Here is a 26259-nt window from a genome sequence, read left to right as displayed (position 1 = left end):
ACATCGTATACAAGGCTGGTCAGGGCGGGGGTTAACTCGTCCAGGTGCTCGCTGCCTCCCCTGCCAGCCGCCTGGCCAGCCCCACCATGGCTTCATAAGTCTGCTGGAAGGCTGGTCAGAGCGGGGGGCAAGTTCAGGCGGGTGCTTCCCGCCATGGCAGCAAGGCTGGTCAGGGCAGGGGCAAGTTTAGGTGGGTGCTCAATGCCTCCCTCCCCACCTATCCACCCAGGCAGCCCCACCACGGCCTGGTGAGGCTGCAGCAGGGCTGCTTGGGCTGGAGCTGCCTTACCCGACTGCCATCTTTTCACACAGCTGGAGAGGCAGCCAGGGACAGTGTGTCCCTTACCTGATTGGTCCTGGTCCCCAACCTTTTTATCCCCGGGGACCACTCAACGCCTTTTACTGAGGCCCGGTGTGTGGAGGGGGGGTAGTTTACTCCTCTACTCTCAACCACTGCCCTAAGGCTCTCTGATCGCTAGGGTAATGTTTAAACATCCCTTCAAAATAAAATCCGGACCGCCACAACAATGAACATAAGGAACATTTTATTTTCATGGACATTTTAACTCATGACAATGACAAATCAACGGGAACCCTGCGCTTGTTTCTCTGCAACAAGATAGTCCCATCTGGGAGTGATGGGAGACAATGACACCCGAAGTGTGTTGTAAAGGGCCGGGGGGATGAAGAAAAGGGCCGGGGGGGGGGAGGCGTCCTTCGGGGCCCGCCTCCAATTAGTCAAAGGACCACATGTGGTCTGCGGCCCACAGGTTGGGGATCGCTACTCTAGGGGACGAGTGCCCTCCCTGAGTTCTGATTAGGGATGTGGAGGCCATCCCGATTGATTGGTGCTCCTGGGCCAGTGACTCCCCAGAGCCCCAACGCCTCCCACCATCCATGTCCAGCTTGATTTATGATACAAATACAGATTATATAAACAGTACATTTAAAATATATACAAATTATTTGATAAAATAAGTATTGCATATATTTTCCCCCAAAATGTTCAGGTTTTACAGCATTTTATTCCCTGTGGCTTCAACATTTCTAGAAATTATACATTTCTATGTGATTAATTGCCAACACTGGGACTGTGATTGTCATGGCTTTGCTCTAAAAGATGTTCTTGTGTGCAGGGGCCAGTAGCAGTAGGTGTCACTTTATGTGACCTCCTCCTTAAATTCTCTCATGTCATTGCTTTTCACGCTTGTAAACTAACAGTCCCGCAGTACATTAAAGGTACAAAATTTTATTCCAGAATAAGCTTTTGAGTCAGATCTCACTTCATTAGATATACCTGATGAAAGCTGAGGTTGGAATTTTGTTGGTGGTGGCATATTTAAGTTCTGCTGGACTCATCTTTAATTTTGCTGCTAAAGTCTAAGACCTGGCTGAAGTTGCTGCTCTTGTATGTCAAGTATTTCACCACACTTTCCTTGTGTTAGCAGAGAGCGCGTAAACAAACGACGTGTGAAAGATATGGTGAAGGAGTTCACACTGCTCTGTCGGGGACTGCATGGCACCGAGTACACAGCAGACTACTGAGGACACTTGTACCAAGAAACTGGAGCATGAACACTTCTGCTGGCCACTTGCCACTGTCCTATGCTGCTACTGAACCAGTTCTTAGGACAATAATCTTACAGCTAACCTGCTGAGGCTGCTCCACTCAACAACAGGCTGTTTCTTAACCCGCATCACATCGTCAGTGGCAGCAGGCTGCAAGGACTTGGAGCACAGGCTCAAACTGAAGACAGCCTTCCTCACCCCCACCCCCACCGGACTGGTGCAATGACTGTCCCCTTGTCTCCCTAAGCACACTCCTGTAGACATATCTGTGGCATTGTCTGTTCTTAAAAAGTCTGCCCTTGCCATGCATGAGGCAGCTTGTGTCTGACTGAAGTGGAAGGCTGTGCAGACTCGAAATTATATTAAGGCTATTTCTAAGCTGGTGATTATTGGCGAATGCAAAAGGAAATGGGGTGTATAGCTTTTGGAAGAGGGAGGAAGAGAAGGGAAGGCTAACACTTGTGGCACCTGTAGCGTAACTTCAGTTCTGCTTTGCCTAGACTGATTGAGGTGATAAACAGGCCCACATTGTCCTTGTCAGCATTCCGTATCAGAGTCCCAGGAAGCAGGGCAGCTTTCTGAGATGCAGGCTTCCATTAATATTCTGTCATGAGGGCTACGGTCATCTGTAGTTCTCAGAATCTCCATGTAATTATCCTGTTCCAGCATCTGGAGCATCCTGCATAGAATGTATTACACTAGACAAGAATAATGGCTAACTAGGTCACATCACATGGAAAGTTGTAGCCTTCTGTATTAGATTTGATGAAGACCTCCTGGCTGCTTCTGCCAGTGAAGTTCAAGAAGCAACAATTACTTTGAGAGCATGCCACAGCTGCGTTCATGGGTAAATTAGGAAGAAGTGTGAGGCTTTGTCTGCCTGCCTATCGGGGAATGTTAACATGGCCAAACTAGAGCTGATCTAGTGGAACAGGACCCATTCTAGGTAAATTTGAAACCACCCCCATGTGCATACACGCACACTTCAGAAACAACAAACATGAAGTACTCAAGCCAACTTTCATACATCTGCAGTTATAGGTTTGCCAGCTTCACTCACAGCAATTCCCAGATGTGCAAAAGTTAATATCTTGGAGTATGTAAATTCCAAACATTTCTTTGTGAAGGAAAAAGTCTCCTCAAGACAGAACATGAAACAAGATCAGCCATATAAAAACAGCATGCTCATTGTCTGAGGTTAAAACTTGAAGACTGAGGAGTAACTTCTAGCATACTTGCACTATAGGTATGAGAATTTTACTAGTTTAAGCAGGTGGAGCTCTTTTGAACCTAGAAAACCAGTGTTTTGCAAAAGCTTGGCTTCCCACTTACTGCTTCTTGAGGGTAAAATAACTATTCCAATTACAGGAGAAACCTCCAGTTTAGTGTTGCTAATCAAAAACAATTTCAAGCATTGGTTACATTTTCAGTTTGAGCTGGCTTATTACGAGCAGATTATTAGTAATTAGCATGTTGTCATGGTGGAAAGAAGCTGCAATCTGATGGTGTTTTCAGCATCTATGTTTTAACTGCCCTTTGATAAAGTGAAATATCAGTGATTCATTTTTCTCTAGTAAGTATGAAGTGTATTCTCTAGGCATGGAGGGGTATGTGGTGCACCACTAATACCTTCCTTTTTCCTCTGACTTTGGTTCTGAGCTCAGACTTTCTCATCAGGAAGGTTTTCCTGGAGAAATTATTTAGTGAGGCTACGTATTATGCCTCCTAAATTCACCTTACCAGCTTATTATGAGAGACGCTGAGCAACCTCCACATGGCCTCTTTAGGATAGAGGTCTGTGGCCAAGGCAGTATGAGCTGGGCTGGTACAATCCTTGCCAGTTACTGGCAATGCTTTTTTAGAAGCTGGTACTAACTGTAGCTGAAGAGCACAGTGGATAAGTGAGTTTGTATAGCGTACACAGTTCACCCAAATCTTCATTTGATAGTTGTTACAAGACATGGAAGGACTGACGATATCTGGCATAGAACCACCTGATGGCCACTACCATATGGTAGTTTATGCCCCATAAAGCCCCCCCCCCTTGTAAAGCTGTGTTTGTGGAAATACTATTAGTACTGAAAATGGGCTAGAAAAACAGGTTGCCATGTTAGTATGAAGGATATATGAAACACCAGGTGCCTTGACCAGCTAGCAGAGCCCCTCATTAAGAGATAATGTTCCTAACTCTGTAATGCATAGTAATTGTGTCCCTCTCCCATCTTGCTAAACCTTGATGCCAAAAATGTAAATGCATTTTATGACTGAGTAAGTGGTGAAGTACCTATGTGAAGATTCAGATGTTGAGAAACGTACGAAGGGTGCAGCCATCCCTGTACATGCTGCTGATTATCAACTGTAAGCCCTTGCTTTATGATGACTTCTTGCCTTGCTTTCTCGCTCCTGAGGTATCTCACCTTTCTGGATACCCCCTGCTTGGAGTTTGAGCCTTAAAACAGTGTGTTATCAATATTATATATGACATGGCTGGGCATTTTCACAGCCTCCAACATGATGGTCCATGATGCAATGAGGCAGCATAGAGCAGCAGGTGATGAGGAGTGCCAGGTAAGTGTCCAGGAACTGAAACACGATTCACATTTATTGAAAAAGGAAACTGCTCCACATATTCAATACGAGTTCCCTTCTCTTTTCTAGCTGAGGGATTGCTGGATAGTGAGCATTAAAAGATCCTCTGATGTTCATAGTCAACTATCCAGTTCCTTCATCAAAATTAGAATTGGTGCATGGGCATTGCCTACTTTAACTCTCTCAAACATCTTTCTCTAAATTGGTTCTTGTGCCAATTTGGTAATATCCAATACACCATTGGTAATATCCATGATTGGTGGATCCCATGTTCTCTTTCTCCCTGTCTTGGGAGTGTGTTCTTACACTGCATTCTGCATATTTGTGTGCATATAAAGCATGTTTCCCTTGAGTCACTCTAACCCCAGGTTAGAATTCAGCCTTCCATGTTTCCAGTGACTAGGTAAAGGCTGCCTTTGAGCAAGTACAAAGAGCAAAGCTTTCCCATCCCCCCTGTGTGTAAGTGAGGAGGAGTTGAATTAAGCAGAAAAGGACTTTGTTGATACAGATTATAAACATAAAATAGCAATCAGTGCCCAATGGTTACAGATATAATAGCCAGAACAGAAACCTAACACCATGTTAACTTTAACCATTACTGAACAGTTGCCTCTTACACCCCTACCTGGATGCCTGTAGAATAAATGCACATCCAGATACACACACACACAGCCGGTTGCCTGCAGAGGAGTTCAACTCCCAGCATTTGGACCAATGAATGTTTCAGCTTTTTAACCCTTCTTGCTCTATGTTGGCAGGAAGCTTCTCCAAATATAGAATTAGGGAACTTGCCCCCCAATCATCCTGGGGCACACATTCCACGCATCCTAGATAATGTTTTACAACTGCTGTGTCTTTTGTCTCTTATGGGAGGTAGGCAAATAGTAACCTTCCTGAGTAAATGCATTTTCAGCTCTCCGAGACCTCTGAGCATTTATAGCACTCTGACCTGGGAAACTAAATGACTGTCAGGATCTCAGGAACTTCCTGATAAGCTTCAACAGAACTTACACCTCCAAATCACAACACCTGTCACTCCCTCTCCCCAAGTGTATTTGGTATTCACACTATCCAAATATGCAGTTACTAAATGGCCCATCTTGCTACAAGAGATTTGAGGGTTATAAACCAAGGTTTCATATGTGGTCGTCTGCAGCAGTTTCTCACTCATGCTCCTAGCTGCTCATTGTGGTTTCTTTGCTGCCCCAACCAAGGAGATTCCATACCACCACTGAAGCAGAACTGGAATATTCTACAGTCCTAGCCAAGAAACTCACTCATCCAGAAGATCTTTGTGCATGACACAATGGGAAAGGTAAGTGACTTTCTTCTCCAGTCATACTGGAATATGTATAGATGTGAACTTTAAAAAAAAGCACATGAGACTCCTTTAAATCAGGAGGAAGAGGTAGCAGAAAAGAAAATTCTCTCTTAATGCTTGGATCTTAAACCCAAGTAAGTAAGTGCCTGGTATGGATATATCAAAGTACCCCCTCCAGCACAACCCCCATTAAGTGACTGTCTGCCCCACAGTCTCTGGATTCTCCATGGCTTTGCATCATCTGCAGGATTCATCTTCATAGGCAATAGCAACCCCCCGGCGTCCTGGTACCGACTTTGTGACTGCTGTCTGGCCAAGCTTCTGCTCCAACCCCCTCCAGCTGCGTGACTCCAGGAAGGAGGCTAAAATAGACAACAAAGAAGAAGCCATCAGAGCAGAAACCATTTCCCCAAGTTGCACCTCTGACACCACTTTAGAAGAGATCAGAGCTGGGAGCATAGTTCATATTACAGGTGAGAGATCTGAGGAGTATGACAGAACATCACTTTACCCCTCTTCCATTAGTCACCTAAAGACAACTGTGGAGTCAGAAGACTTCATTATCCACTTGTTGACTTATGATTATTGCACTTGACTGCTTTTTGAAGCTTCCAACAACTCACTGTCTTCTTAACTGTCTCCTAATGCCTACATGCCTTGAGACAGACCTCCCATATGAGGAGACCTCGTAAGTGAATAGTAAACAAGTCATCTGAATCCGCATTGGGTTATTCTCACCCCCAGTTCGCTGAGTTCTTGAACTACTCATGCAAAGTACTCACCCGCTGGACTAATCTGAGCCATAGTTTGGACGTGGCTGCGGCAGATCACAGCAGCACCAGATGTTGGCTCTGAGTCTAGAGCAGTGCCGAGGCAAGTTGAGCGCATCTCCCCAGTGATTAGAGAAATGTCAGGCTGACGGCTAGAATCAGAAATGTTGTCTGCAATGGGGATGTGTTCGCTTGCTCCTGCAGACATTCAGAAAGAGAAGCAGCAATTAAGCTAGACACCTCAGTACAACCATGGTTCTTTTATTCCCCATCGAAGTGCTAACTCAATCATGCAGGGCAGCACATGCTACAGCCCTTCTCAGCCCGCATCACTACAGTGCAAGAGGGCTATACATGTTCAAACAGTTCCCCAGGTAGAATGGCTTTCTGCTGGATACTTCTGTGGGTACAGGGACTTGTTTCAGTTGCCATTCTTTAGACACAAGGCAAAGAGATTGGTGGGCCCACTGAACTTTCACATTTAAAGCTGCAACTTAGTTTCTGCAGAATCTCAGTTTTCACTAAATACCACTTCCAAAACTCCAGGTGCCAAGTGGGGCTTCAGTGCTGGAAAACAAACCCTCTCAATGAGAGAGGTATAAATAGCACCACTTGCTGCCCACATCTACCATCCCTACAAACATCCTAAGAGGAGGGAGCAGAAGTCGGTGGCCTTACCTGGTAGAAGGCGACGGAAGTCAGTGATGTATCTGCCAGTCCAGGCCCGTGCAGGATTGCAAGCCATCTCCATTTCATAGGGTGTGACCAGGGGTCGGTAGAAATCAGAGGAGTCCAGTAAGGAGTTCTGGGGACAGGCCACTAAGACCAAGATGTCCACTTCCAAAAAGTTTGCCAGTTTTGCAGGGCTCGGCTTACCTACCGCCAGAGTATAGGATCGTTTGCCAGCCTGGTGAAGGATTCCTTGCAGATGCTCCAGTACAGACAAGTAGTTTGCCACACCAAGAGTACCCACCACAATGCCTACCACTTGAGCATCCCGTGCCCGCTCTACTAGATAGAGGCGTCGTCGGAGAGCCCGGTTAACATCCAGCGTTTCCCACCTTCCTTCATCCGTTTTAGGATTAAAGGAACTGAAGGAGCACTGGTTCCAGCTTAGCATGAAGTTTGTGAGCTCTGGGCCCTCAGATCCCACGTAGAACATAGAATAGTTGGCAAGCCCATGCAGATCGTCCACTGTGAAGTTCCGACCAAACTGACACACCAGTCCAGAATTTGGCTGGATTGAGGAAAGAGCCTCTTTAGTATCCACTTGAGAGAAAATCACACTGGGGTAGATAGGGTGCAGCTGAGAGGCCAGGCTTTCTAAGGGAAAAAAAACAGAACAATAAAAATCAGTCACATCTCTAAAGCCACAACCCCCTCAAGTCATTCAGAGAATATGACCACTCAAACAATTGTTTTTTTGTTTCCCACCCACTAGCTTCTATGGATGGGGAAAACTACTAGAGCAGGAGCAATAAGAACATAAGAGAAACCAAGCTGGATCAGGCCAGTCACTGGGGTGAATTAATGTTTATCCTTTTGCTATTGCAGTAAGACACAAATCAATTGAAAAGGAAATACTGGCTAAAGACCTTGAAATTTTGGATGACTATTACCATAATGTAATGAATGGTGCAATACAATGTCATTTCGAATGGGAGACTGAAATTTAATTCTCAGGCTGGAGTACAGAGCTTGCATGGCTTATCACTTCTTGAGATGCCTCCATGCTTGGGTGCAGCTGGATGGAGCTTACTGACAGGTTCTCTTTCAATTACTCTCAGGTTCCACAATTGGGACTGCATCTGACCACTAATTTTTATCTCGACATTTCTCCTTCCTCTATGTCCCCCAACAGAGATGAACCGAAACAAATGATGACCTGATAAACTTAGCTAGTTATTTCTGTAAGACCTTTGTATCTGGTAAATATCCTCTGTGTACTATGCTGCATACCAATCAACAATGCACTCGCTACTTATATATGTGGTCTGGTAACTCCCATTTCATTATCTGATGATGAAGTGTGCTATGCACACAAACGCTTTCACCTTTAATAGAACTTAGTTGGTCTTAAAGGGGCCACTGGACTCAAACTTTGTTTGAGACTAACATGACTAACATGACGACCCACTTGATGCTAGTATAAATGGCAGCCTATCCCAAATCCCAGAAAAACATAATGTTCTGGTTCCCATCTCAATAAGAATCTTGCCAACCATGAACAACTATACCCCTAAATGCCTTGGAGAGGAGCTTCAGCTATAAACACCATCTTACCAACCTAGCAGCAAAAATACACATGCAAAACAACTTTCTCACAAAATTGTGGTGCATCTGCTGCAACACTTAGATGCTCAGCTTTGGGGCTGCTGTATAGTACTGCAGAATACAGTACTTCACAGTGTGGCTCAGCAGCCCCCATATCCAAAAACGTGATGTCCAGCTCAATACAACCATGAGAACCATCAGTAGATGTATTATTGGCTACCCATGTTGTGCCACATCACTTCCCCCGCATCTCCAGAGACAAGATGCTCTTCTTTGTGAAAACAGAAATATTGAAAATAGAGAGCTGCCCATCTGCAAAGACGGGTGACTTGGCCTTTCCAGACTAAGATCCCAACACCCAGCAATAAGATCTCCACAAATCTTTGAACTGCAAAATTTCAATCTAGGGAGTGAATGATTACAAACATGAATGAAATCAGTTCCACCTGATATCCATAAGCTGACAAATACCAAGTAGAGGCCTGCAGAATCTGACTTGCCACATAAATTATGGAAATGGCTAATGAATACAAACAGGCTTCGGTAATTGTGCAGTGGATTGAAAATTTAGATAATATTTAGGGGGACTGTCCAATCTGTCTGCATACCTATTCTATCAACTTGGTTACATAATTTATATTATTATGTTTTCTATGTGTAACTCTGCAATACAATATATATCTATTGTTGTTCCTCTATATATTTGTGAAACAGCCTAGGGGGTGGGACGTGTCCGGCTGTCCAAGTTGGAATAGGCTAATCAGGGTACAGCCAGCTTTGCCCTGATTGGTCCTGCTCCTGCAGCAGATAAGGTGAGAAGGCCCTGGGCAAAGGGGCGTGGTGGAGGGCCTGCCAACGAGGGCTTCTTGGCCTGCTAGGCTGGGCCTGCTGAAGATGACCTGTTGGCCTGCTAAACGGGGCCTGCTTACAAGGGCCTCTTGGCCTGCTAGGCTGGGCCTGCTGAAGAGGGCCCCCCCGGCCTGCTGACTGCCTGTTAAGGAACTCTGTCCCGTCCCTGCTAACGAGCTGTCCAGCCCCCGCCTGCCCCACTTGATCTGGCTGCGAGCTGCGGCCCAAAGCCACCTTAAACTGCCTGGCCAGGGAAGGGGACCCTTTCAAGGCCCATACTTAGGAACAGCCTTTGAAGCTAGTAATATAGTAATATCCTTATGATTAGATTCCACATTGCAATCCACCCAGACTCACCAATAGCATGAGAATAGGCCACATCACTTAGGACAATAACATGAGCTTGGCGATCAGGATACAGTTCCTGGAAGACTTCTGCACAACGCATCACATCCAGTGGTTGTCGGCCAAACACATGCAGCACTGGCAACTTGCGGCAAGGACTCAAGCAGGCTGGACCATAGTGCACCACAGCCTCAGCATTCACATGCTCTGCTGCCACCTCATCTACACAGCAGCTAAAGAAAGGTAACAGCATTAGTTCTGAGGCTTCCTTCCATCAAATATTTGTCACTGTTAACATCCTGGAAGATTAGAATTGCATCTGCATTCAAAACAAAACCAAACCTGAATTCTCCTTGTAGTCAGCCTGCTGGGATCCTAACAAGTCTTAACAGCTGGGAAAATAGCATTGCTAGTACCACCCAACAGACAAGAACAGTTTCTGGTTTTAAGGACTAGTGCTTCTCATACCCCAGATGAGCAAACCAAAGAGATAAAGAAGGGACTATGAAGCAACTGTTAACATTTTATTATTAGGATTAAAAGCCAGATTAGGAAGTTACAACTTCATAGTGGATAGGATTTATCTTAAGACCCACCTGCCATATGATGTGTCCCCTAAAATGTACATTTTTGAACCCGTCATTTCTTCCATCTTGGCAGCAATAGTTGCTGAATCAGGTAAGAGCTCGTCAGGAAATTGAAGAGCAACCTGTAACAAGAGACTAGGGCAGATAAGTTTTTGAGAACGATTCATCATTTACTATACAAAGCACAGATGATCCCCCTCCCCATGTACCAACAGTGCTCACAGCACACAAATGGTTATTTGCCATGATAATTATATTCTTAATTTAAACAGGGCCTCATAACAAAAGTGAAGCGTGTGTTCATTATCTCCTACCAAGATGCACTCTAACCTTTGTAAAGCTGTTATCCAGTACAAATGTAATTGTTCTGTCCAGTTCATAGTACTCTTCTAGCTCCATGGTTGGGGGACGTCCAGCCATTCCTGCAGGAGTTACAATCCGTTGCATCAGGTCAGCTCCATCACTGCTGAATGTTGTTGCCATGATGATCTATGTTTCCAAGAAGATACGGCAATGTTTAACTGTACAGGGATATCTAAATTTTGAACACAAGTACCACAAAAAGGAAAGAACATCTCAGGCATCTCCCCTCTAGAATCACAACATCAGACTATTGTATTTGTATGAAATAGCTGAAAGCTTTTGTTTGCATAGGTTCATTCTCTATCACAGGTTAGAATTTTCACTTTATGAATAGAATTTAAAAGTTAAAACGGGCCTAAACACCATCCAGTCCAGCTCCCCACACCATGCGAGATGACCTAAAGTATCCCCGACAAATAATCATTTTATCTGAGTTTAATCATCTCCAAGGAGGGACCACACAACATCCCTGGGCAGCCAGTTCCACCACTGAATTGCCATTAGTTTAAAAAAGTAAATACCCCACCATAATCTCGCCACTCATAATTTAAACCCATTATTAGGAGTCCTGTCCTCCACTACCAACTGAAACACCACCCTCTCCTCCTCTAAATGGCAGTTCTTTATAAACTTTAAAAGAGTAATAACATCCCCTTTCATCATCGTCTTCTCCAGGCTGAACATTACCAATTCCTGCAACCTTTCTCTATAAGACTTAAGTCTCCAAACCCCTAATAATCCTATAAAAAGGCCTCCAGAACTAGATACAGAGTCTGCCCAGCATGGCATACAGTTATAATATATCTCATGTCCTAGACCAAGCTTTCTCAGCCATGGCCTTGGGTTGCCTGAATGGATAGGAGTTAATTTTTATAAAATGTTAAACATGTAACAGGTGATATAACCACATGTGATCACATCTATGTGCCCCCCCTCAAATTGGCCATTGATGTTATCAGAGGGTGCGGGACAAAGCAGGGCCCTGGGTGGGCATGCACACACCTATGCTTCCCAACCATATTCTGCCTGATCATGCCACTTCTGGGGTTTCTTGAAACCTAAAGAATGTTTCAGGGGTCTCTCAACAGTAACAAATTTACTGACAGTCTGACTCTCACAGAATCCTTATTCAGCCCCTCCCTCACAAACACACATACACAGAGAGATTCCATTCCCGTAAAGGTATCCCCTGTGCAAGCACGGGGTCATGTCTGGGGGGTGACGCCCTCTAGCTTTTTCATGGCAGACTCAATACAGGGTGGTTTGCCTTCCCCAGTCATTACCGTTTACCCCCCAGCAAGCTGGGTACTCATTTTACCGACCATGGAAGGATGGAAGGTTGAGGCAACCTTGAGCCGGCTGCTGGGATTGAACTCCCAGCCTCATGGTCAGAGCTTCAGACAGCATGTCTTCTGCCTTACCACTCTGCGCCACAAGAGGCTCTTTCCATTCCCTTACCCCTTCCCATTTCCCTCTTTGCCTCTAGCTTTCCTGACCTCCTCAGTGGTTTCTCTCCTCTCCTTCTCTTGCAAGCACAGCACACACAACAGACTCCCTTCTCCCCACCCCCTCCCCTCCTTAGCCTTGGACCTCCATCAGCACTACCATGGCCTCTGCCACTGCTTCAGCCCTTGCTGGTGGCGTGGTCGCTGGCTGGGCCCCCAGGGGCAGCGTAGGTGCTGGCTGAGCCCCTGGGGGTGGTGCGGGCACTGGCTGGACCTTCAGCAGCAGCACAACACTGCCTCAGCCTCTGACTGTTGCACTCAGCCCCTGGGGGCAGCATCAGTGCCGGCTAGGCCTCCAGCAGTGGTGCATCCTAGAGCTGTTGCATGTCTACTGGCTGGGTCTCTGGTGATGGCACAGCAGTGTGCAGCCTCAGCCTCCTCTGCTGGCTGTCTCTCTGCCTCATTTGGCACGCTCCCTTGGGTGGGACTATGGAAATCATGTCCATAGTCACATCTAGGGTTGGGCACTTTGGCATTCAAACCGTCCATTCACGCCCCAAGCAGCCAGCACCGCGGGCGGGGGGGGGGAGGCAAACGCATCCCACCTGGCGCCTGCACGCAGGCGCAGAGCTCTGCACTTGCATGTGTACCCTGGCCAGCTTTAGGCATGAACAGCTGCTTTGGGCACTCAAATCCTAGTCACATCCATTTCAGGGGGTGTGCCACAAGATATGTTCCACATCAAAAAGTTGAGAAAGGCTGTCCTAGACACTATGAATCTGTTGATACACCCTAGGATCACATTCGCCTTCTTTGCTGCCATATAACACTAGCTAGTCATATTCAATTTGCAGTCTACCAGATTCCCAAGATCTTATTCTCACAGGCACAACACTTTTGTTACACATTTGTTTCTATTACCCTTCTTTCTTTACCTTTCTTACTATTAAACTATATCTTGTTCCCATCTGACTTTTCCCTAATATATCGATTGTATTTTATCTCTATAGTTGTATTTGATAACTGCAGATTTAGTGAACAATATCTTAACATTCACATTTAGACAGTGAATAAAATATTAAGCAGCACTGGGCCCAAAACCAAGCCCTGAATCACCCTACTAGACACTAATCTCAAATCAAACGAGGGGCCATTCCAGTCTTTGGCTGTAATTATTCAATACATTCCTTAACTACCTAAATGTTCCAAAATTTAATCCACAGCCCTCCAACTTTCCCATCACAATTTCATGGGCAACTCTACAAAACACCTTATTAAAACTTGGAAGCTTATAGCAAAGTGGGCCTCTGTGGAAGGAGAAAGTACCATATAGCTATAGTTATTATTATGAATCATAAAACAGCAGAAGCCACCATACTTATGGTACTTAAATATTTACTATACTGTTTTGCATGTAAACAAGCATACCATGTATTTCACCTTACTGCTCTGGACTACTGACTGACTGACTACTTAAGACACTTATACACCAACTTTTTACCGCCAGATCTTTAAGGTAGTTTACAATCGAATAATAATAATACTAACGGAACAATGTCAGCCTCCTATCCACGTAATCTGAAACAGTTAAAACACACACACTAGTCAACAGAGTAAAATAATAATGTTCCAGCAGCAAACAGAATCGTGGCTTTCAGTTCCATCACCCGTGCCCTGGACTCACCCTGTCCTCACTAGGAGGGACACCAACCACATGAACACGGCTGTACTTTCATTTCCGGGGTGGAGACTTAAAGCCGCCCAATTGGAAACGCGTGTCGGAAAACGGGCTAAGGACCGTACACATTTCTCCCTTGCGTAATTTGCGCAGCACGTTATTGCCAATAGCCATCCCGATATAAAAGGCCACCCGAAAGTAAAACAGCGCAATTTGCGTAGACAGTTCTGTGGCCTGTTGGGCTTTGTAGTTCCGTGCGCGCTCCAGTTTAACCAATCACCTTGGCGCTGCGTGAGCCACGTGACATACTTGAGACGGGTCACGTGGCGCGGGTCATTCAGCCGGTCAGCTGAGCCGCGGTCGGGAAAGGCTGCCGGGGGGCCTCGCTGCTGTTGCCGCTGCCGCCGCCGCCATGTCTGGGCTCGCCTTGCTGTATTCGGGGCTGGGGCTGAGTGCAGCCGCCGCCCTCACCGGCATTGGTGAGTAGCCGAGTCGGGGCAGGGTGCGGTTGTCGCCGCCGCCGCCGCACACACGGAGCGAGTAGGTCGCCGGGGAATGGGCATCTGAGACGGGTGGCAGGTCGCTCTGCGACGCCGTGCTGAGTTACCTTAGCCTTGCTCCCGAGGTGTGTGTCTGGCGCCACGCTTTTCTCTTCGCCTTTCTTCCTCGGGGGGGGGGGATCTTTGGGTCTCCTTGCCGGTGACCTTTTCCACCCCCCTCCCATGGGAAGGACCTTCCTGCCCTGTGTCGTTCTCCGTGCTCTGGGAAGATGCTGGTTCCTCCTGGCTAGGCTTTACTGGATGGCAGTCGCAGAAACGCTTATACTCTGTCTTGGCTTGATAGAACTCAGCCTTTCTGCACTGCTGTATGTTTGTTGTTGGCTGTGGAGTGACTGTTCTGAGTTTTGAATCTGAATAACCGTGGCTGCCTCAAGTGCTCCCTGGCTAAGTCAAAGAAGGGCATGTAGAAGCACTTCCTTAAATGCAACTACAGTTCCTCTCCCTGCACGGAAATAAGGGCTGCTGATTCACTAGAAGACAATACTGTTGAACCTGACAGTATATGGCAAGCTGTGCCATTTGTTCTGGCCTAGTCTCCCTTGATACACCTCTGCTGAATCTTGACTGACCACACAAATGTTGCTAATAGAAGTTGTTAATATATAAATAAAATTGTTGAGTCCTTGACATATATGTTGTGGCTCGGGGTAAAGATGTGGCCAGTGGTGTTCCCTTACGTTACTTGGAAAGAATCTTCCTGGAAAATCTGCTCCTGTCTTGTTCAAAGCCTGCTTTTGTTCTTTGTTCTGTGAAGAATTTCCAGTCACCTTCATGCCTGTAAGAATTGGAACTATACACAGAATTGTGCAATGGACTCTTCTTGTTTTGGCAACAAGCTTTATGATAGTTGTCCTGACAAAGGGGAGTAGTCTGGCCTGTACCAGCTATCTGGGATCTCTTGGTGGCCTCAACTGGATGAATCTGGCTAATTTGGTTTAAGCTCCAACAGTCAAGGCTTAAGGAGCCATGAGCAGGAAACCCAGCAGTGACCTTCTGACAAACTGTTTATTTAAGGTCATTTGCCAGTCTTGCACAGGCAATGCCAAAAAGCATGGAATTTGACTAGATCCTGCTGGAACTAATTCACATGCTGCTCCACTCAGCAGTGCTCCATTTTCTTTCTTTGGCAGTCACAGTTTCTTTCCATCTCACCCTGCAAATTTATGTAGTTTGTGGACTGACAGAAAGAATCTTACTTCCTCTTTCATATCAGGGTGACTGAGAAGAATTATGCTTCTCTTTTTGTGAGTATGGTGGCCACAACATTAACTTCATCTTTACAGTAGAATTTAAACACCAGTGCAGCTGTTTCTAGCTGAATTTGTGAGTTTCAGCCTGTTTTGTCTCCGGGTACCATGACTTGATTGTGATTTTGTTATGCTGGGGCTTATTGAACTGTCTTGATGGTGGCAGCAGGAGGGGAGATAATAACCATTAAGTCTTACCACATTCACTTGGTCTCAGATTCTTTATCCAATAAAATTAGCAGCTATTTGTTTGATGGATGCCAAAGCTGAGATCTTTCACACAGTTCTGGGGTGTGTTTGATTTATACAGGTATACAATGCTGGGAGGCCAGAAGAATTTACCTTTACCATCTTCCATATGCCCAGTCTCATTTAAACAACTCTGTTACTCACGCACTGTTTCTCCATGTACAAAACTAGCATAGCAGTATCACACCTCCCTGTGGATTAGGAGCCTCTCATGTGTCAGAATTGCATGCAAAGCTACTGATAGCAAATTAAAATTTTTCTTACCCTCCAGCATCATACTTAAAACAGTCGTGTGGGTGGGAGTGGAGGTGTTAAATCTCTCTCTTGCTGCTGTTTGTCTCATCTGTAGCTTAATAGCAAGCGGTTTAAAAAAAACATTACATTGTTGCTGTTTTAAGTTAACTTGCTAGTCCCTTGACTGAAAAAGTAGCATCATGTCATTTGACCATGCTAGGATGTGGAATGAACAGTGTGAGGGATGGATTCCAAAAAGATTCATTCAGGGTACTCATTTCTTTGTGTTAGCAGCTGTACATAGTCCTAATACCCCTGGCATGTCTCAGCTGTCTTGGCATTTTTTTAAAAGTTTTAAGTCCTTCTATATGTGCACAATGAAGACATCACACTGTTGAAATCCATGGCCAATGTTAGTTGGGGATCGCCCTTGGACTTAGAAAGGAATAGAGCCCTGTCTAGATATGAAAGGCTTCAAGTCAGGGGTAGTCAAACTGTGGCCCTCCAGATGTCCATGGACTACAATTCCTATGAGCTCATGGGAATTGTAGTCCGTTGACATCTGGAGGGCCGCAGTTTGACTACCCCACTTCAAGTGTTAGTAGCTCTTCTACTTATAGGGGTTTCACAGAAAGCAGAATTCCATCTGCTATCTCCTGCTACACTATAATTATAGAAAGAACACCTGGAAATTCTGCAGTTTTTGCAAAATTTAAAGGTGTCTATATGCCCTCCTGAAGTATGCGGACAATTCTTTGCCACTATGGCACCCATTACTACAGCTGGCAGTATACACTGCAAAGTGTTGGGGGAGAGACTGAAAGAGGAGGCAGGGTATTACTGATTTTTCTTGTAATTGCATTTTCCATCATTGCTAGGCATGGGAGAAATATGAGTATAAAGTTTGAGCAGTTGATTGTTTTTGTTTGGTGGCCCCTGGAGATCCCTGGAGTTGACCCTGCTGAGGTTGTATCAAGACCAGAAGACTGGGCCGACAAAGGCAAGAGCAACCTAGAGCTGAAGCTCCCAAGAAGTGTCATGTTTTCTTACTCTCTGCTACTGGCAGGAGCTGTTGGTAGACTCTCCAGGTCCACTGAACATATTATCACTGCCCCTAGTGCAGTTTACTTCATTTATATTCCACCTTTCTCCCCTGTAGAGATTCAAAGCTGTTCTTCTCACAGCAACCCAGTGAGGTTGATGAAGCTGAGGGTGTATTTCTGTCTCAAGATCACCCAGCAAATTTCCATGGAAGATTTGAACTGGGGTCTCCCAGATCGTAGTCAGACATTTTAACCACCATAGCACACAGCTTCTCCCTAGGATTGAGAACCTATCATAACTAGCATGCAACATGACCTCTCCCCCTAGGGCAAGAGGCTTCTTTTTGAAGATCTGTGCTAGGTTAGTCTTTTTAACAGGGTCTCCCCCTTCCTTCCTTTTATCCTATTTTTTTCTCTTTGTGTTCTCGTGTATTATAGTGTGCAAGCAAGCATGTTAAGGTCATTTCTCCATATTGTTCCAGTTGTGTCTTACATTCCTGTAGTGTACGGTTGCAGTGCCTTTTCCTGCTGCAGAGTTCACATTGGCTGGATTTCAAACCCTAGTTGGTGTATGGGAATTACGCTCTTGCAGTCATGGAGAAAATGACTAATTTTTTCTTGTTCTTTCCTGATGTGCAGTTCTGTGTGTGATTAAGTGTCCTAAGGGAATTTTTCATGAGGTTACATGAGCTGAAAATGAATCCAGTCAAAATAGAGGTTGTTCAACTCCAAACCTGATTAGATGCTTATCATCTGTCACTGAACCATATAAAACCTTTAGATCATCTATCAGCAGTCCACCACATATTTCTTAACTTTTCCAATGCTTTCCTTTGTAGTTTGCATCTAGTTTCTCGGTGTCCTTTGGAGTAATGTACCATCTGAAGAACATTTTATATCAGTTTTCTCTTAACAGCTGGCTGGAACTTCAGTACCTTTCCTCCTTTTTCTTGTGGCTGAAACCCCTTTCCCAATTTTGCTTCTGATTTCTTTAATCTGTCAAGTTCACAATATAATACTGTTTTTGGCCCAAGACCTGGTGCTAAATGGAATGGAACATTTGCCACTGATTTGATTTGTCATAGTCTGTTCCTGTGACTCAAAATAATAAATTTCCTATAATGTCTCTGAGTCATGTCTTGATCAGTCTGCAAACTTGCTCCCTACTCTTAGATTGTGCACGTATCTTTCCTTGCCTTCATACTGATGCTCTTCCATATTCCTTTGCTGTAATCAACCCTTTAAAAGTAGGAAAAGACTTGGGGAACAAAGGTACCTAGTGTTATTCGTGGAAGAATGATAAGATGTGGAATTGCTGCCATGTTGGTGTAAGAATGACAATACCATAGATCGCACCTAGTTTATGCTCATCATCTTTTTCAGAAGAGCATGCAAGCTTTTCACATGACTGACTCTGTATGTAGCAAGTGTTGAATATGTAGCAACATGTCTGAAGATTTCTAATATACACTAATTATCATAATTCCTGTGGGTTAGGGTTACAGCCAGTGATCCAACAGCAGCATGCGTTCACATCTTCTCTGTTTTTCCATTTCTCCGGCTGCACATTTTTCTTCCCCTCCCAAGAAAACAGATTCCTGGGGTTGCCAGATACACAAGGTGCAGCAAGGAAAGGGAGGAAGGCAAAATTCACTTGAGGTTGGAAGTGACTGCTGGAATGACAGGAAAGCAGGGAACACATGCAATCTTTGCTCAAATGGATTGCCAGACTCTTAAATTAGTTGTAGAAACGGAAGAAAAAGCTGGGACATCCTAAAGAATAACACATTTAGTGAAGCATAAGCTTTTGTGGTCTATAGTCCAAATTCATGAAATGGATTCTAACATCCAATGCATATATATATAGCAGAGAGAAAAAGAAAAATTGTGAACGGGTAGGTTAAAAGACGATGAATGCAAGAAGTATAGTTTCTGCCATTTCTGTGCAAGAATAAGGAAGAGAATTCGTTCTTATATGCCACTGTTCTCCACCAGAAGGAGTCTCAGAGCGGTATTCATTTGCCTTCCCTTTCCTCTCCCCACAACAGGCACAGTGGCATGTATCCTACTAGGCCTCTCAGTGAATCCATAGAACATGTCAGTCTTCATAATTTCCCCATAAGTTGGCTTTTCGTAAATGCTGATGAAGACGGAAGGTTACCAAAGCCAGTGGTGATCTATCAGGAACTATATTGTATGCAAGACTGCAGCCTTGCCATGATCTTTAAGTTAGGATAAAGCTGGGATTAGCAGAATAGGTGAACATTTCACATTTAGTGTGCATCTGTACACTTCTGTGCATGTGTCAGTCTAACTTCACTCTGCACAGAGGGTGTATAATCACCTGCTCCAGAAAGTCCTGATCTGCAGAAACTTCCCCAATGCTGTGTTTGTTATGAATCAGTCTTTGAGGACACAAAGGCCCAAGGATTAAGTGTTGCTCTTGTTTTCCAGGGATCTGCTACACAATATTTGACCTGGGCTTCCGTTTTGATGTAGCATGGTAAGAAAGTGCTCTCTCACTGACTTAGGTGTGGGGTGGTATGGGTGGAGATGGTCTGTGGATGTTCTTCATGATTGGCTGCAGAAGACAGCACAAGAACTAGTGTGTCTCTCCTTCCGAGGGCTTGTCAAAGTTACTTGTTTGAAATGTTGTTCTAGCTGATATATTATTGTTATTTTTTACGTTAATATCTGTTATATTGTTATTGTTATGTGGATATTGTTCTCCGTAAATGTTCTATATGTTTTATGTAAACCGCCCAGAGCCGTAGGGAGCCGTTCTGTTCTAGTGGAGAGACAAGCAGCCCTTGGAATGCTTGTGTCCTCCCTCCCTCTGCCTGCTGTAGAAAACAGCATTGATGGCGGTGTCCTCTTTCACCAGTCAATTTTGATAATTGTATCACTTTGCCTGCAGGTCAACTGGATGCCACTTCCTCAACTGTTGCATGTATCAGAAGCTTAAATCAAGTCTTTAGGCCCTATGCTGTCAAGCCTTTGGGCGGCTGCCCTTCATCTCAGGCTTCTCACATGCTCTCCTCCCCTTCTTTCTGAAGTTCAGTCTATGTCTTCTCTTGTCCTTCCAATTTGTTCAGTCAGCAGCTGATGCTTCCCTGTGTACATGCCATTCTGATCTGAGACTGGATTCTGCTATGATCCCCATCCTGTTTCTGCTGGTTCTAGAGGTGAACCAGGGTTGTCTTACTGCACCTCTACTCAGCCCCCATCAGACTTGGGCTTAGCATAGATTTCCCTGCAATTACCTTCTCCTGCCCAGCCATTAATATATAGATAGCCTCTTTCTAATGTGGTATCAAATCTCCCAGTCCCTCTTAGCAGAGCAGAATCCTTTGGCTGCTCTAGAGGAGGAAAGAGGCGTTTCTTACACCATTTATGACACTGATGCAGAGGGAAAGGCTGAGCTGCTATATTCTGTTGCCAGATGGAGTCCGCTGACCTCCCGTGGTTGGTGGGTGCTGGTTCTTTTGGGGAGCTGAGACTTCTGTTGCTAGGACTGGTAGAATCACATTCATACAAGATTACTCCTCTGCATACAGGTTCCTGACAGAGACCTCACCCTTCATGTGGTCAAACCTGGGAATTGGGCTAGCCATCTCACTGTCAGTGGTGGGTGCTGCCTGGTAAGTGCTCCTGCCCCCTTTACTTATTAACCATCACTCCCCCAATGTAGCTGGGTCTGCTTTGGTGCTCACCAGTTAGAACTGGGAATTCACCCAGTCACTTCCTGCAGGTGCCCGCCCTTACAACTGGTAAGAATGTTGGGATCACAGTGAAAAGAACCGGTCATGTAACCCTTTCTGTGTTTATGTTTTCAGGGGCATTTACATCACTGGATCCAGCATCATAGGTGGTGGTGTTAAAGCACCTCGAATCAAAACCAAGAATCTGGTCAGGTGAGAGGAGGATTACCCCCCCCCCAATAGCTGCTTAAGGGCATGTGCACTGAGTGTATCCCTTGGCTGTAGACTTATCATTCTTGACTTGCCTTTTGCCCTTTTTTAATATGCAAAGCCACCCTGTGCAGAGATCTTAAATTATCTTCTGTGCTCCTGAAAACAGCTTGAGGGAGCTATGCCTTGTGTTTATCTGAGCACCAAGATTAATCCAGAAGCTGCAAGGCAACAAGTAGACTCCTCTTGAATTACCCATGTATTTCCCTGTTTCTAGGAGTCAAGCATATCCTGGACATTTTGGAATTGGTGCATATTTTGTCAAATAATGATAGCAATATTTAGAATTCAGTACCTCTGTAAGAATGATGTATCCTGAGCTAGATGTAATTCATAGTAAAGCAGGTGTAAAATACTATGGCTCTGACCTGGGAGGCCCAGTCTAGCCTGGTCTTGTCAGATCTCAGAAGCAAAGCTAGGTCAGGTGTGGTTAATACTTGATTGGGACGTCACTGAGGAAGTCTAGGGTCACGACATAGAGGTAGGCTATGTCAAACCACCTCTGTACATCACTTGCCTTAAATACCCTATGTGGTTGGCATAAGTCAGCTGTGACTTTCCTCCACTACTGAAATGCCATCAAAGCGCAAACTGGGCAGTCTTAAGATAGGATGATGAGTGGAGCAAAGCAAAGCCTGTAAATAAAACACAAATTGTGTTTTTCAGTCCAGTGCTTAAATTCCTGATTCCTACCAAGTCAATCTACTGTTGTAAATTTGCTTGACCCCCCTCCCCCCGGGGTCAAAATAAGGAAAATGTGCTCAAGCCTGTGTAGGGTAAAAACGTATTGTAAAATTGAATATTAATATTTATTAAAATTAAAAATCCAAGGCTTAAAATATAGCCTCATTAAAATCCAAGTGTACATTCACACGAATGCTACCACTGACCAGATACATTTTGGCATCACTGCCTTCATCTGTGGTCAGGCTAAATAAATAAAGCTGCATGCATAAAATGCAGGCGTAGATGTGTTAAATATACAGCTGGCTGCAACTTGGGTCAGGATATTTTCTTCTTATTGTTGTGGTAAATTTGCTTGAGCCTTTTTCTCTCAGCATGTTCCTCTGTCAAATTTACCACCCACCTATGTAATCAATGAAGGGTTGGTGGACTAGATCAGGTATTCTGCTGAATATTTAAAACACTGCTGAGATAATTAGATAAGTGACTAGCAGGCTAGGAAATCAGCAGAAACACTTTAAGGGACCAGCCCTTTCTTTTTCACACTTTCCCCTAACCCTGCATTTCGTCATCTTTCAGATTGTCACAACTAATAAACTGTCCTTTTTATTAACAGTATCATCTTTTGCGAAGCTGTGGCCATCTACGGGATCATCATGGCCATTGTGATCACCAATATGGCTGAGGTAATAGGGGGAGGGTCTGACTCCTCTAGAAGGAACAGCTGCATCCTAGGATTTGCCCTGCAATTCCCACTCCAGTTATTACTGCAGTATAGCCAGATGCACTACAGACTTGAAGGCACATATTTCAGTTTGCAAGATCTGAGCAAGCCTGGTGAAGATAGGACATTTTGTACATCATTCATTCATAGGGTCACCATAAATCGGAAGCAGCTTGATGGGACATACCACACGCCCACATAGCCCAGCTGTCACCAGGCAGGGGAAGAGGAGGGAAAGAGGTTCCTGAGAGTCGTTGGCCAAGCCCAGGAAGCAAGCTCTACTCCTTTCTAGCTTACTCTTCAGAACTTGATGGAGCAGAGCAAAAGTGACATATGGAACAGTCATAATGAGTCAGAACATAGGTACATCTAGATCACTTTTGTTGCCTGTGTCTGGTAGTGGCTCTCAGGCTGAGAAGATGTCTCTTCCCAGTACTTTCTACTGGAGATACCAAGGATTGAAATAGAATCTTATGCAGCAAAGCATATGCTCTATGACTTAGTCACAGCCCTTCCTTAAGCACAGAGTGGCTAATTGCTACAGAAACATGCAACAATTCTGCAGGGAAACAGGGACAGAGGAGAGTCCTTTGCTCTGTGCTAACCCTGCCTGTGCTGGTGGAATCCTTTGCCAAATGTGATCCGGGCCCTGCGGGATCTTAATCAATTAAGATTAAGACTGTTTCATGTATCGTTGACTAGTTTTAATGTAAACCGCCCTGAGCCTTCGGGGAGGGCGGTATATAAATCTAAATAAATAAATAAATAAATAAATAAATTCCACAAGGCCCATAAGATGGAAGTGTTCCGCCAAGTCTATGGTTGAGGCCCAGAAAGAACATCAAGAAGATGCTGGCCTCCCTGCCTTAAGAATCCATCCGACAACCAACCCCTCCAAGCACTGACTAGCCTGCCTCAGAAAGATCTTAAACTATAAGAGGCTATTTAATGTTTAAAATTATTTGGGTTTGTTTTAACTTTGATGTAACCGGTCCTGAGCTGACCAGGGAAGGGCAGGACATACGAATAAAATTATTATTACTTAAATTATATTAATTCCAAACTAGATAATCATTCACAAGTTCTTCTTTTGCCATCCCAAGAGCTTTTGAGCACAGTTAGTTTGGTTCTAATGTGTGTAGAATTAAGGAACTGAGGAACTATGAGGAGCCTCTGATGTCTTCACCCTACCACACCTCAACCATGCTGGCAAACCTTTTTGCATAGTCTGTGTCTCTTAACTATTGGATAGTGTTTAGCCTCCTCTATCTGTGATCATGTTCCTTCACTTGTTAAAATCTTGTCATTACTTGCAGCAATTTACGGGCAGCACTCCTGATACGATTGGTCCCCGGAACTATCATGCAGGTATATGACGATGGGGGGTGGGGAAGAGACAGAGAGGCCATTTCTTCTCCTCTGTGGCAGAGCTTTGGGTGCCTCTGTGTCTTGGCATGAGCTTTATTGACTCCTCCAAGCTAAGTCTTTTTCTCCCAGGAAGCTATGAAACAATGCATGGAGCATACTGACCCTACCTACATTTCTTCCTTCTGGCTATTCCAAGCCCCTTCTCCCCACCTTAGGAGTCTTTACTGCACCACCTGTGTCCTTGCTGTGAAGCTTATAGTGGCAAAGACTGTTTTCTTGGATGCTATTTTTGCAACAATCCTTAGAATCATAGTTGGAAGGACCTCCAGGATTATCTAGTCCAATCATCATAGCAATGCAGGAATTCACAACTTCCTGCCTACCCTAGTTTCATGCCCAAATAATAACCCCCCACACACCAAAATCTCCAGAAGCCAGCCTGGCCTGGTGGAAATTCACCCACCATCCCACAGTGACAATCAGCAGTTCCATGGGGATGCAAGGAAGGGCCACAAGAGACAAACACTGGCACATCCCTTCCTGCCCACCCACTCTCAGTCTGCCTACTAAGTTCATAAAGTCAGCCTTTTTAGCTCCTCCTTTTTGTGTGTGTAGGATCTCAAGGGATATTCCTTTGGGAGAAGACTCTGGGAGAAACTGAAAGTGAATGCGACCAACTCCTTGTGCTCTTTTTCCCTCCCTCCCATAGGCTATTCCATGTTTGGGGCAGGGTTGACAGTGGGCTTCTCCAACCTCTTCTCCGGTGTATGTGTGGGCATTGTGGGTAGCGGTGCAGCACTGGCAGACGCCCAGAACCCAAGCCTCTTTGTCAAGATCCTGATCGTGGAAATCTTTGGCAGTGCCATTGGGCTGTTTGGAGTCATTGTGGCTATCCTGCAGGTGAGCCCTTCCCCTGCCTAATAACCCCAAGTGTTAGTCCCCAAGGATCCTGCTCATTCCTGTCTTTCAGTGAATCACTACATAGAAGTAAAAGGCACTTCTCCACTAAAACATTTGTGATCTAGGAGCCTCCTTTGAGTGAGCCTAAAATGGAGAACCAGAGAGTTGGAGAAACAAGCAGACAACTTGAGCATGGGGTCTACAAAATTAAAATTTCTCTCACCCCCCCCCCCGACCACTCTTTTGAAGTTTGCACAAAGGGCTGCTAATGGGTACTTCCAGATTGCATGGGGCTTACAGCTTTCAGTATCTCACTTGTTTAGAAGAACAGGTACTAAGCCCTATGACTGATGGGGCTTTAAGGTAGCTCCTGCCAGGTGTACTTCAAGAATGAGCCAAGACAAGGAAGTATGGCTTTTCAGTCTAGATTTGGGGACCTGCTTCTGCCCACTTTTTAAACAATGCATTCTCCAGCTTGCATCATCACCTCCCCCTCCCACCATTTTCATTGCCCTTTCTCAGTAACTGAGAGGTGAGCAGAGAGCCACAATCTTTGTTCATGACAGTTAGGAGGTGAATGCAATGGGTAACATTAAAAACAAATAAGCCACAGCACTGACACTACCCAGGGCATAATTGGACTGGGGACAGTGGTAGCCACCCAGGACTGCAGGCATATGGAGGAGGTAATTTCCCTGTGATCAAGTGCAGGTGATGCCTCTTTCCCCTTTCCCCTCCTCCCCTCCATGTAACTGAAAAAAAACTGTGGTCCATGGAGTGAGTTTGAGGGAAGTCTACATCCTGTTTCCAGCAGTTTTGGACTTGGGTCAGTTGGAGATTCACATGAGAGTCGTTGTTCATTGAGCTTTAAAATATTCTGACCTTTTTGTGTTTTTGTTTTTTGCAGACATCTAAAGTGAAAATGGGTGACTAAGCCCCTTGCCACCCCATCTGTCTGCCATCTGCAGATTTTGTACATATTTATTTAATGTCTCCTGTGGGCTTGGACAGCGCTTGGTGTATAAAGTTATGCCTGTCATCTTCACCTGCCAGGCCATGGAAGACCCTGATCAATAGATATGTATGTGTTGAGAATCTTACCCTGTCTTTTCCACCACCCCTTTCCTGTCCCTTGAAGATGAAGGCTGGGTGCCCAGGGGAAGGAGTCAGTGGTTCTCCTGCCTTACACTCTCTGTGTGGCAGTCACTGCTAACTGCAGTGCCATGTCCTGTGAAATAAATTTGTTCATATCTCAAGTGGTTGCCCTCCTTTATGTGCCCCCCTACCGCCCCAGCTCCCAGTGACCACGACAGTTGTTTTCCTGAGTGGTCAGTCGTACTGGCTGAAGTCTTGGCTCTGCGGGAGGTGCCTTCCTAGACCCATCTGCTCCACACTAAAGAGGCACAAAGGAACTGAAAAGTGTTATTTCTCTAAAATGACAAATGATTATTAAAATTAATGATGATAATAAAAGTGCTTTGTACCGTGA

At 45.0% G+C, this 26259-nt stretch overlaps 3 protein-coding genes across 8 annotated transcripts in view; 2 read left to right on the top strand and 1 right to left on the bottom strand.

The window, feature by feature from the left end:
* Positions 1-1947, top strand: part of IPO13 (importin 13) — a 67616-nt gene extending 65669 nt beyond the window's left edge. The window contains exon 20 of one of the 2 annotated variants that reach the window (XM_077334037.1): positions 1446-1947. In XM_077334037.1, the coding sequence (XP_077190152.1) occupies positions 1446-1545 (100 nt within the window). In that variant the 3' untranslated portion in view covers positions 1546-1947. The remainder of the gene's footprint in view (positions 1-1445) is intronic. The other variant, XM_077334038.1, reaches the window with a different exon arrangement.
* Positions 529-14038, bottom strand: DPH2 (diphthamide biosynthesis 2). Of its 5 annotated transcripts, none has more exons than XM_077334040.1 (7): positions 13797-14038; positions 10635-10793; positions 10314-10426; positions 9730-9950; positions 6928-7572; positions 6262-6447; positions 529-5841 (listed from the first exon to the last, which is right to left on the bottom strand). In XM_077334040.1, the coding sequence occupies exons 2-7, from the start codon at positions 10785-10787 to the stop codon at positions 5717-5719; spliced, it is 1443 nt and encodes a 480-aa protein (XP_077190155.1). In that variant the 5' UTR covers positions 10788-10793; positions 13797-14038; the 3' UTR covers positions 529-5716. The 5 variants fall into 5 exon arrangements, with proteins under 5 accessions (XP_077190155.1, XP_077190157.1, XP_077190154.1 ...); XM_077334042.1 differs by having other exon boundaries at positions 10635-10839; positions 13797-14009; XM_077334039.1 differs by having other exon boundaries at positions 13661-13798.
* Positions 14039-14089: 51 nt separating this feature from the next.
* On the top strand, positions 14090-26259 carry ATP6V0B (ATPase H+ transporting V0 subunit b). Its single transcript, XM_077334044.1, has 8 exons — positions 14090-14269; positions 19578-19626; positions 20681-20764; positions 20960-21037; positions 22395-22464; positions 23819-23870; positions 24580-24770; positions 25678-26259. Exons 1-8 carry the CDS (start codon positions 14203-14205, stop codon positions 25702-25704), a joined length of 618 nt encoding a protein of 205 aa, XP_077190159.1. The 5' UTR covers positions 14090-14202; the 3' UTR covers positions 25705-26259.

The sequence above is a fragment of the Paroedura picta genome, chromosome 4, assembly GCF_049243985.1.
Source record: "Paroedura picta isolate Pp20150507F chromosome 4, Ppicta_v3.0, whole genome shotgun sequence".
Taxonomy (NCBI): Eukaryota; Metazoa; Chordata; class Lepidosauria; order Squamata; family Gekkonidae; genus Paroedura; species Paroedura picta.
This window is presented reverse-complemented; position numbering and strand designations above follow the sequence as displayed.

What these genes read in the sequence shown, in the direction of transcription:
- ATP6V0B (XM_077334044.1), top strand. Translation starts at nt 14,203, where the DNA reads ATGTCTGGGCTCGCCTTGCTGTATTCGGGGCTGGGGCTGAGTGCAGCC. An exon ending in AAAACCAAGAATCTGGTCAG is followed by an intron (nt 21,038 to 22,394) that starts GTGAGAGGAGGA and finishes TTTTATTAACAG; the next exon opens with TATCATCTTTTGCGAAGCTG. An exon ending in TCCCCGGAACTATCATGCAG is followed by an intron (nt 23,871 to 24,579) that starts GTATATGACGAT and finishes TCCCTCCCATAG; the next exon opens with GCTATTCCATGTTTGGGGCA.
- DPH2 (XM_077334040.1), bottom strand. Translation starts at nt 10,787, where the DNA reads ATGGCAACAACATTCAGCAGTGATGGAGCTGACCTGATGCAACGGATT. An exon ending in GGGGACACATCATATGGCAG is followed by an intron (nt 9,951 to 10,313) that starts GTGGGTCTTAAG and finishes ACCTTTCTTTAG; the next exon opens with CTGCTGTGTAGATGAGGTGG. An exon ending in GGCTCAGATTAGTCCAGCGG is followed by an intron (nt 5,842 to 6,261) that starts GTGAGTACTTTG and finishes TGTCTATTTTAG; the next exon opens with CCTCCTTCCTGGAGTCACGC.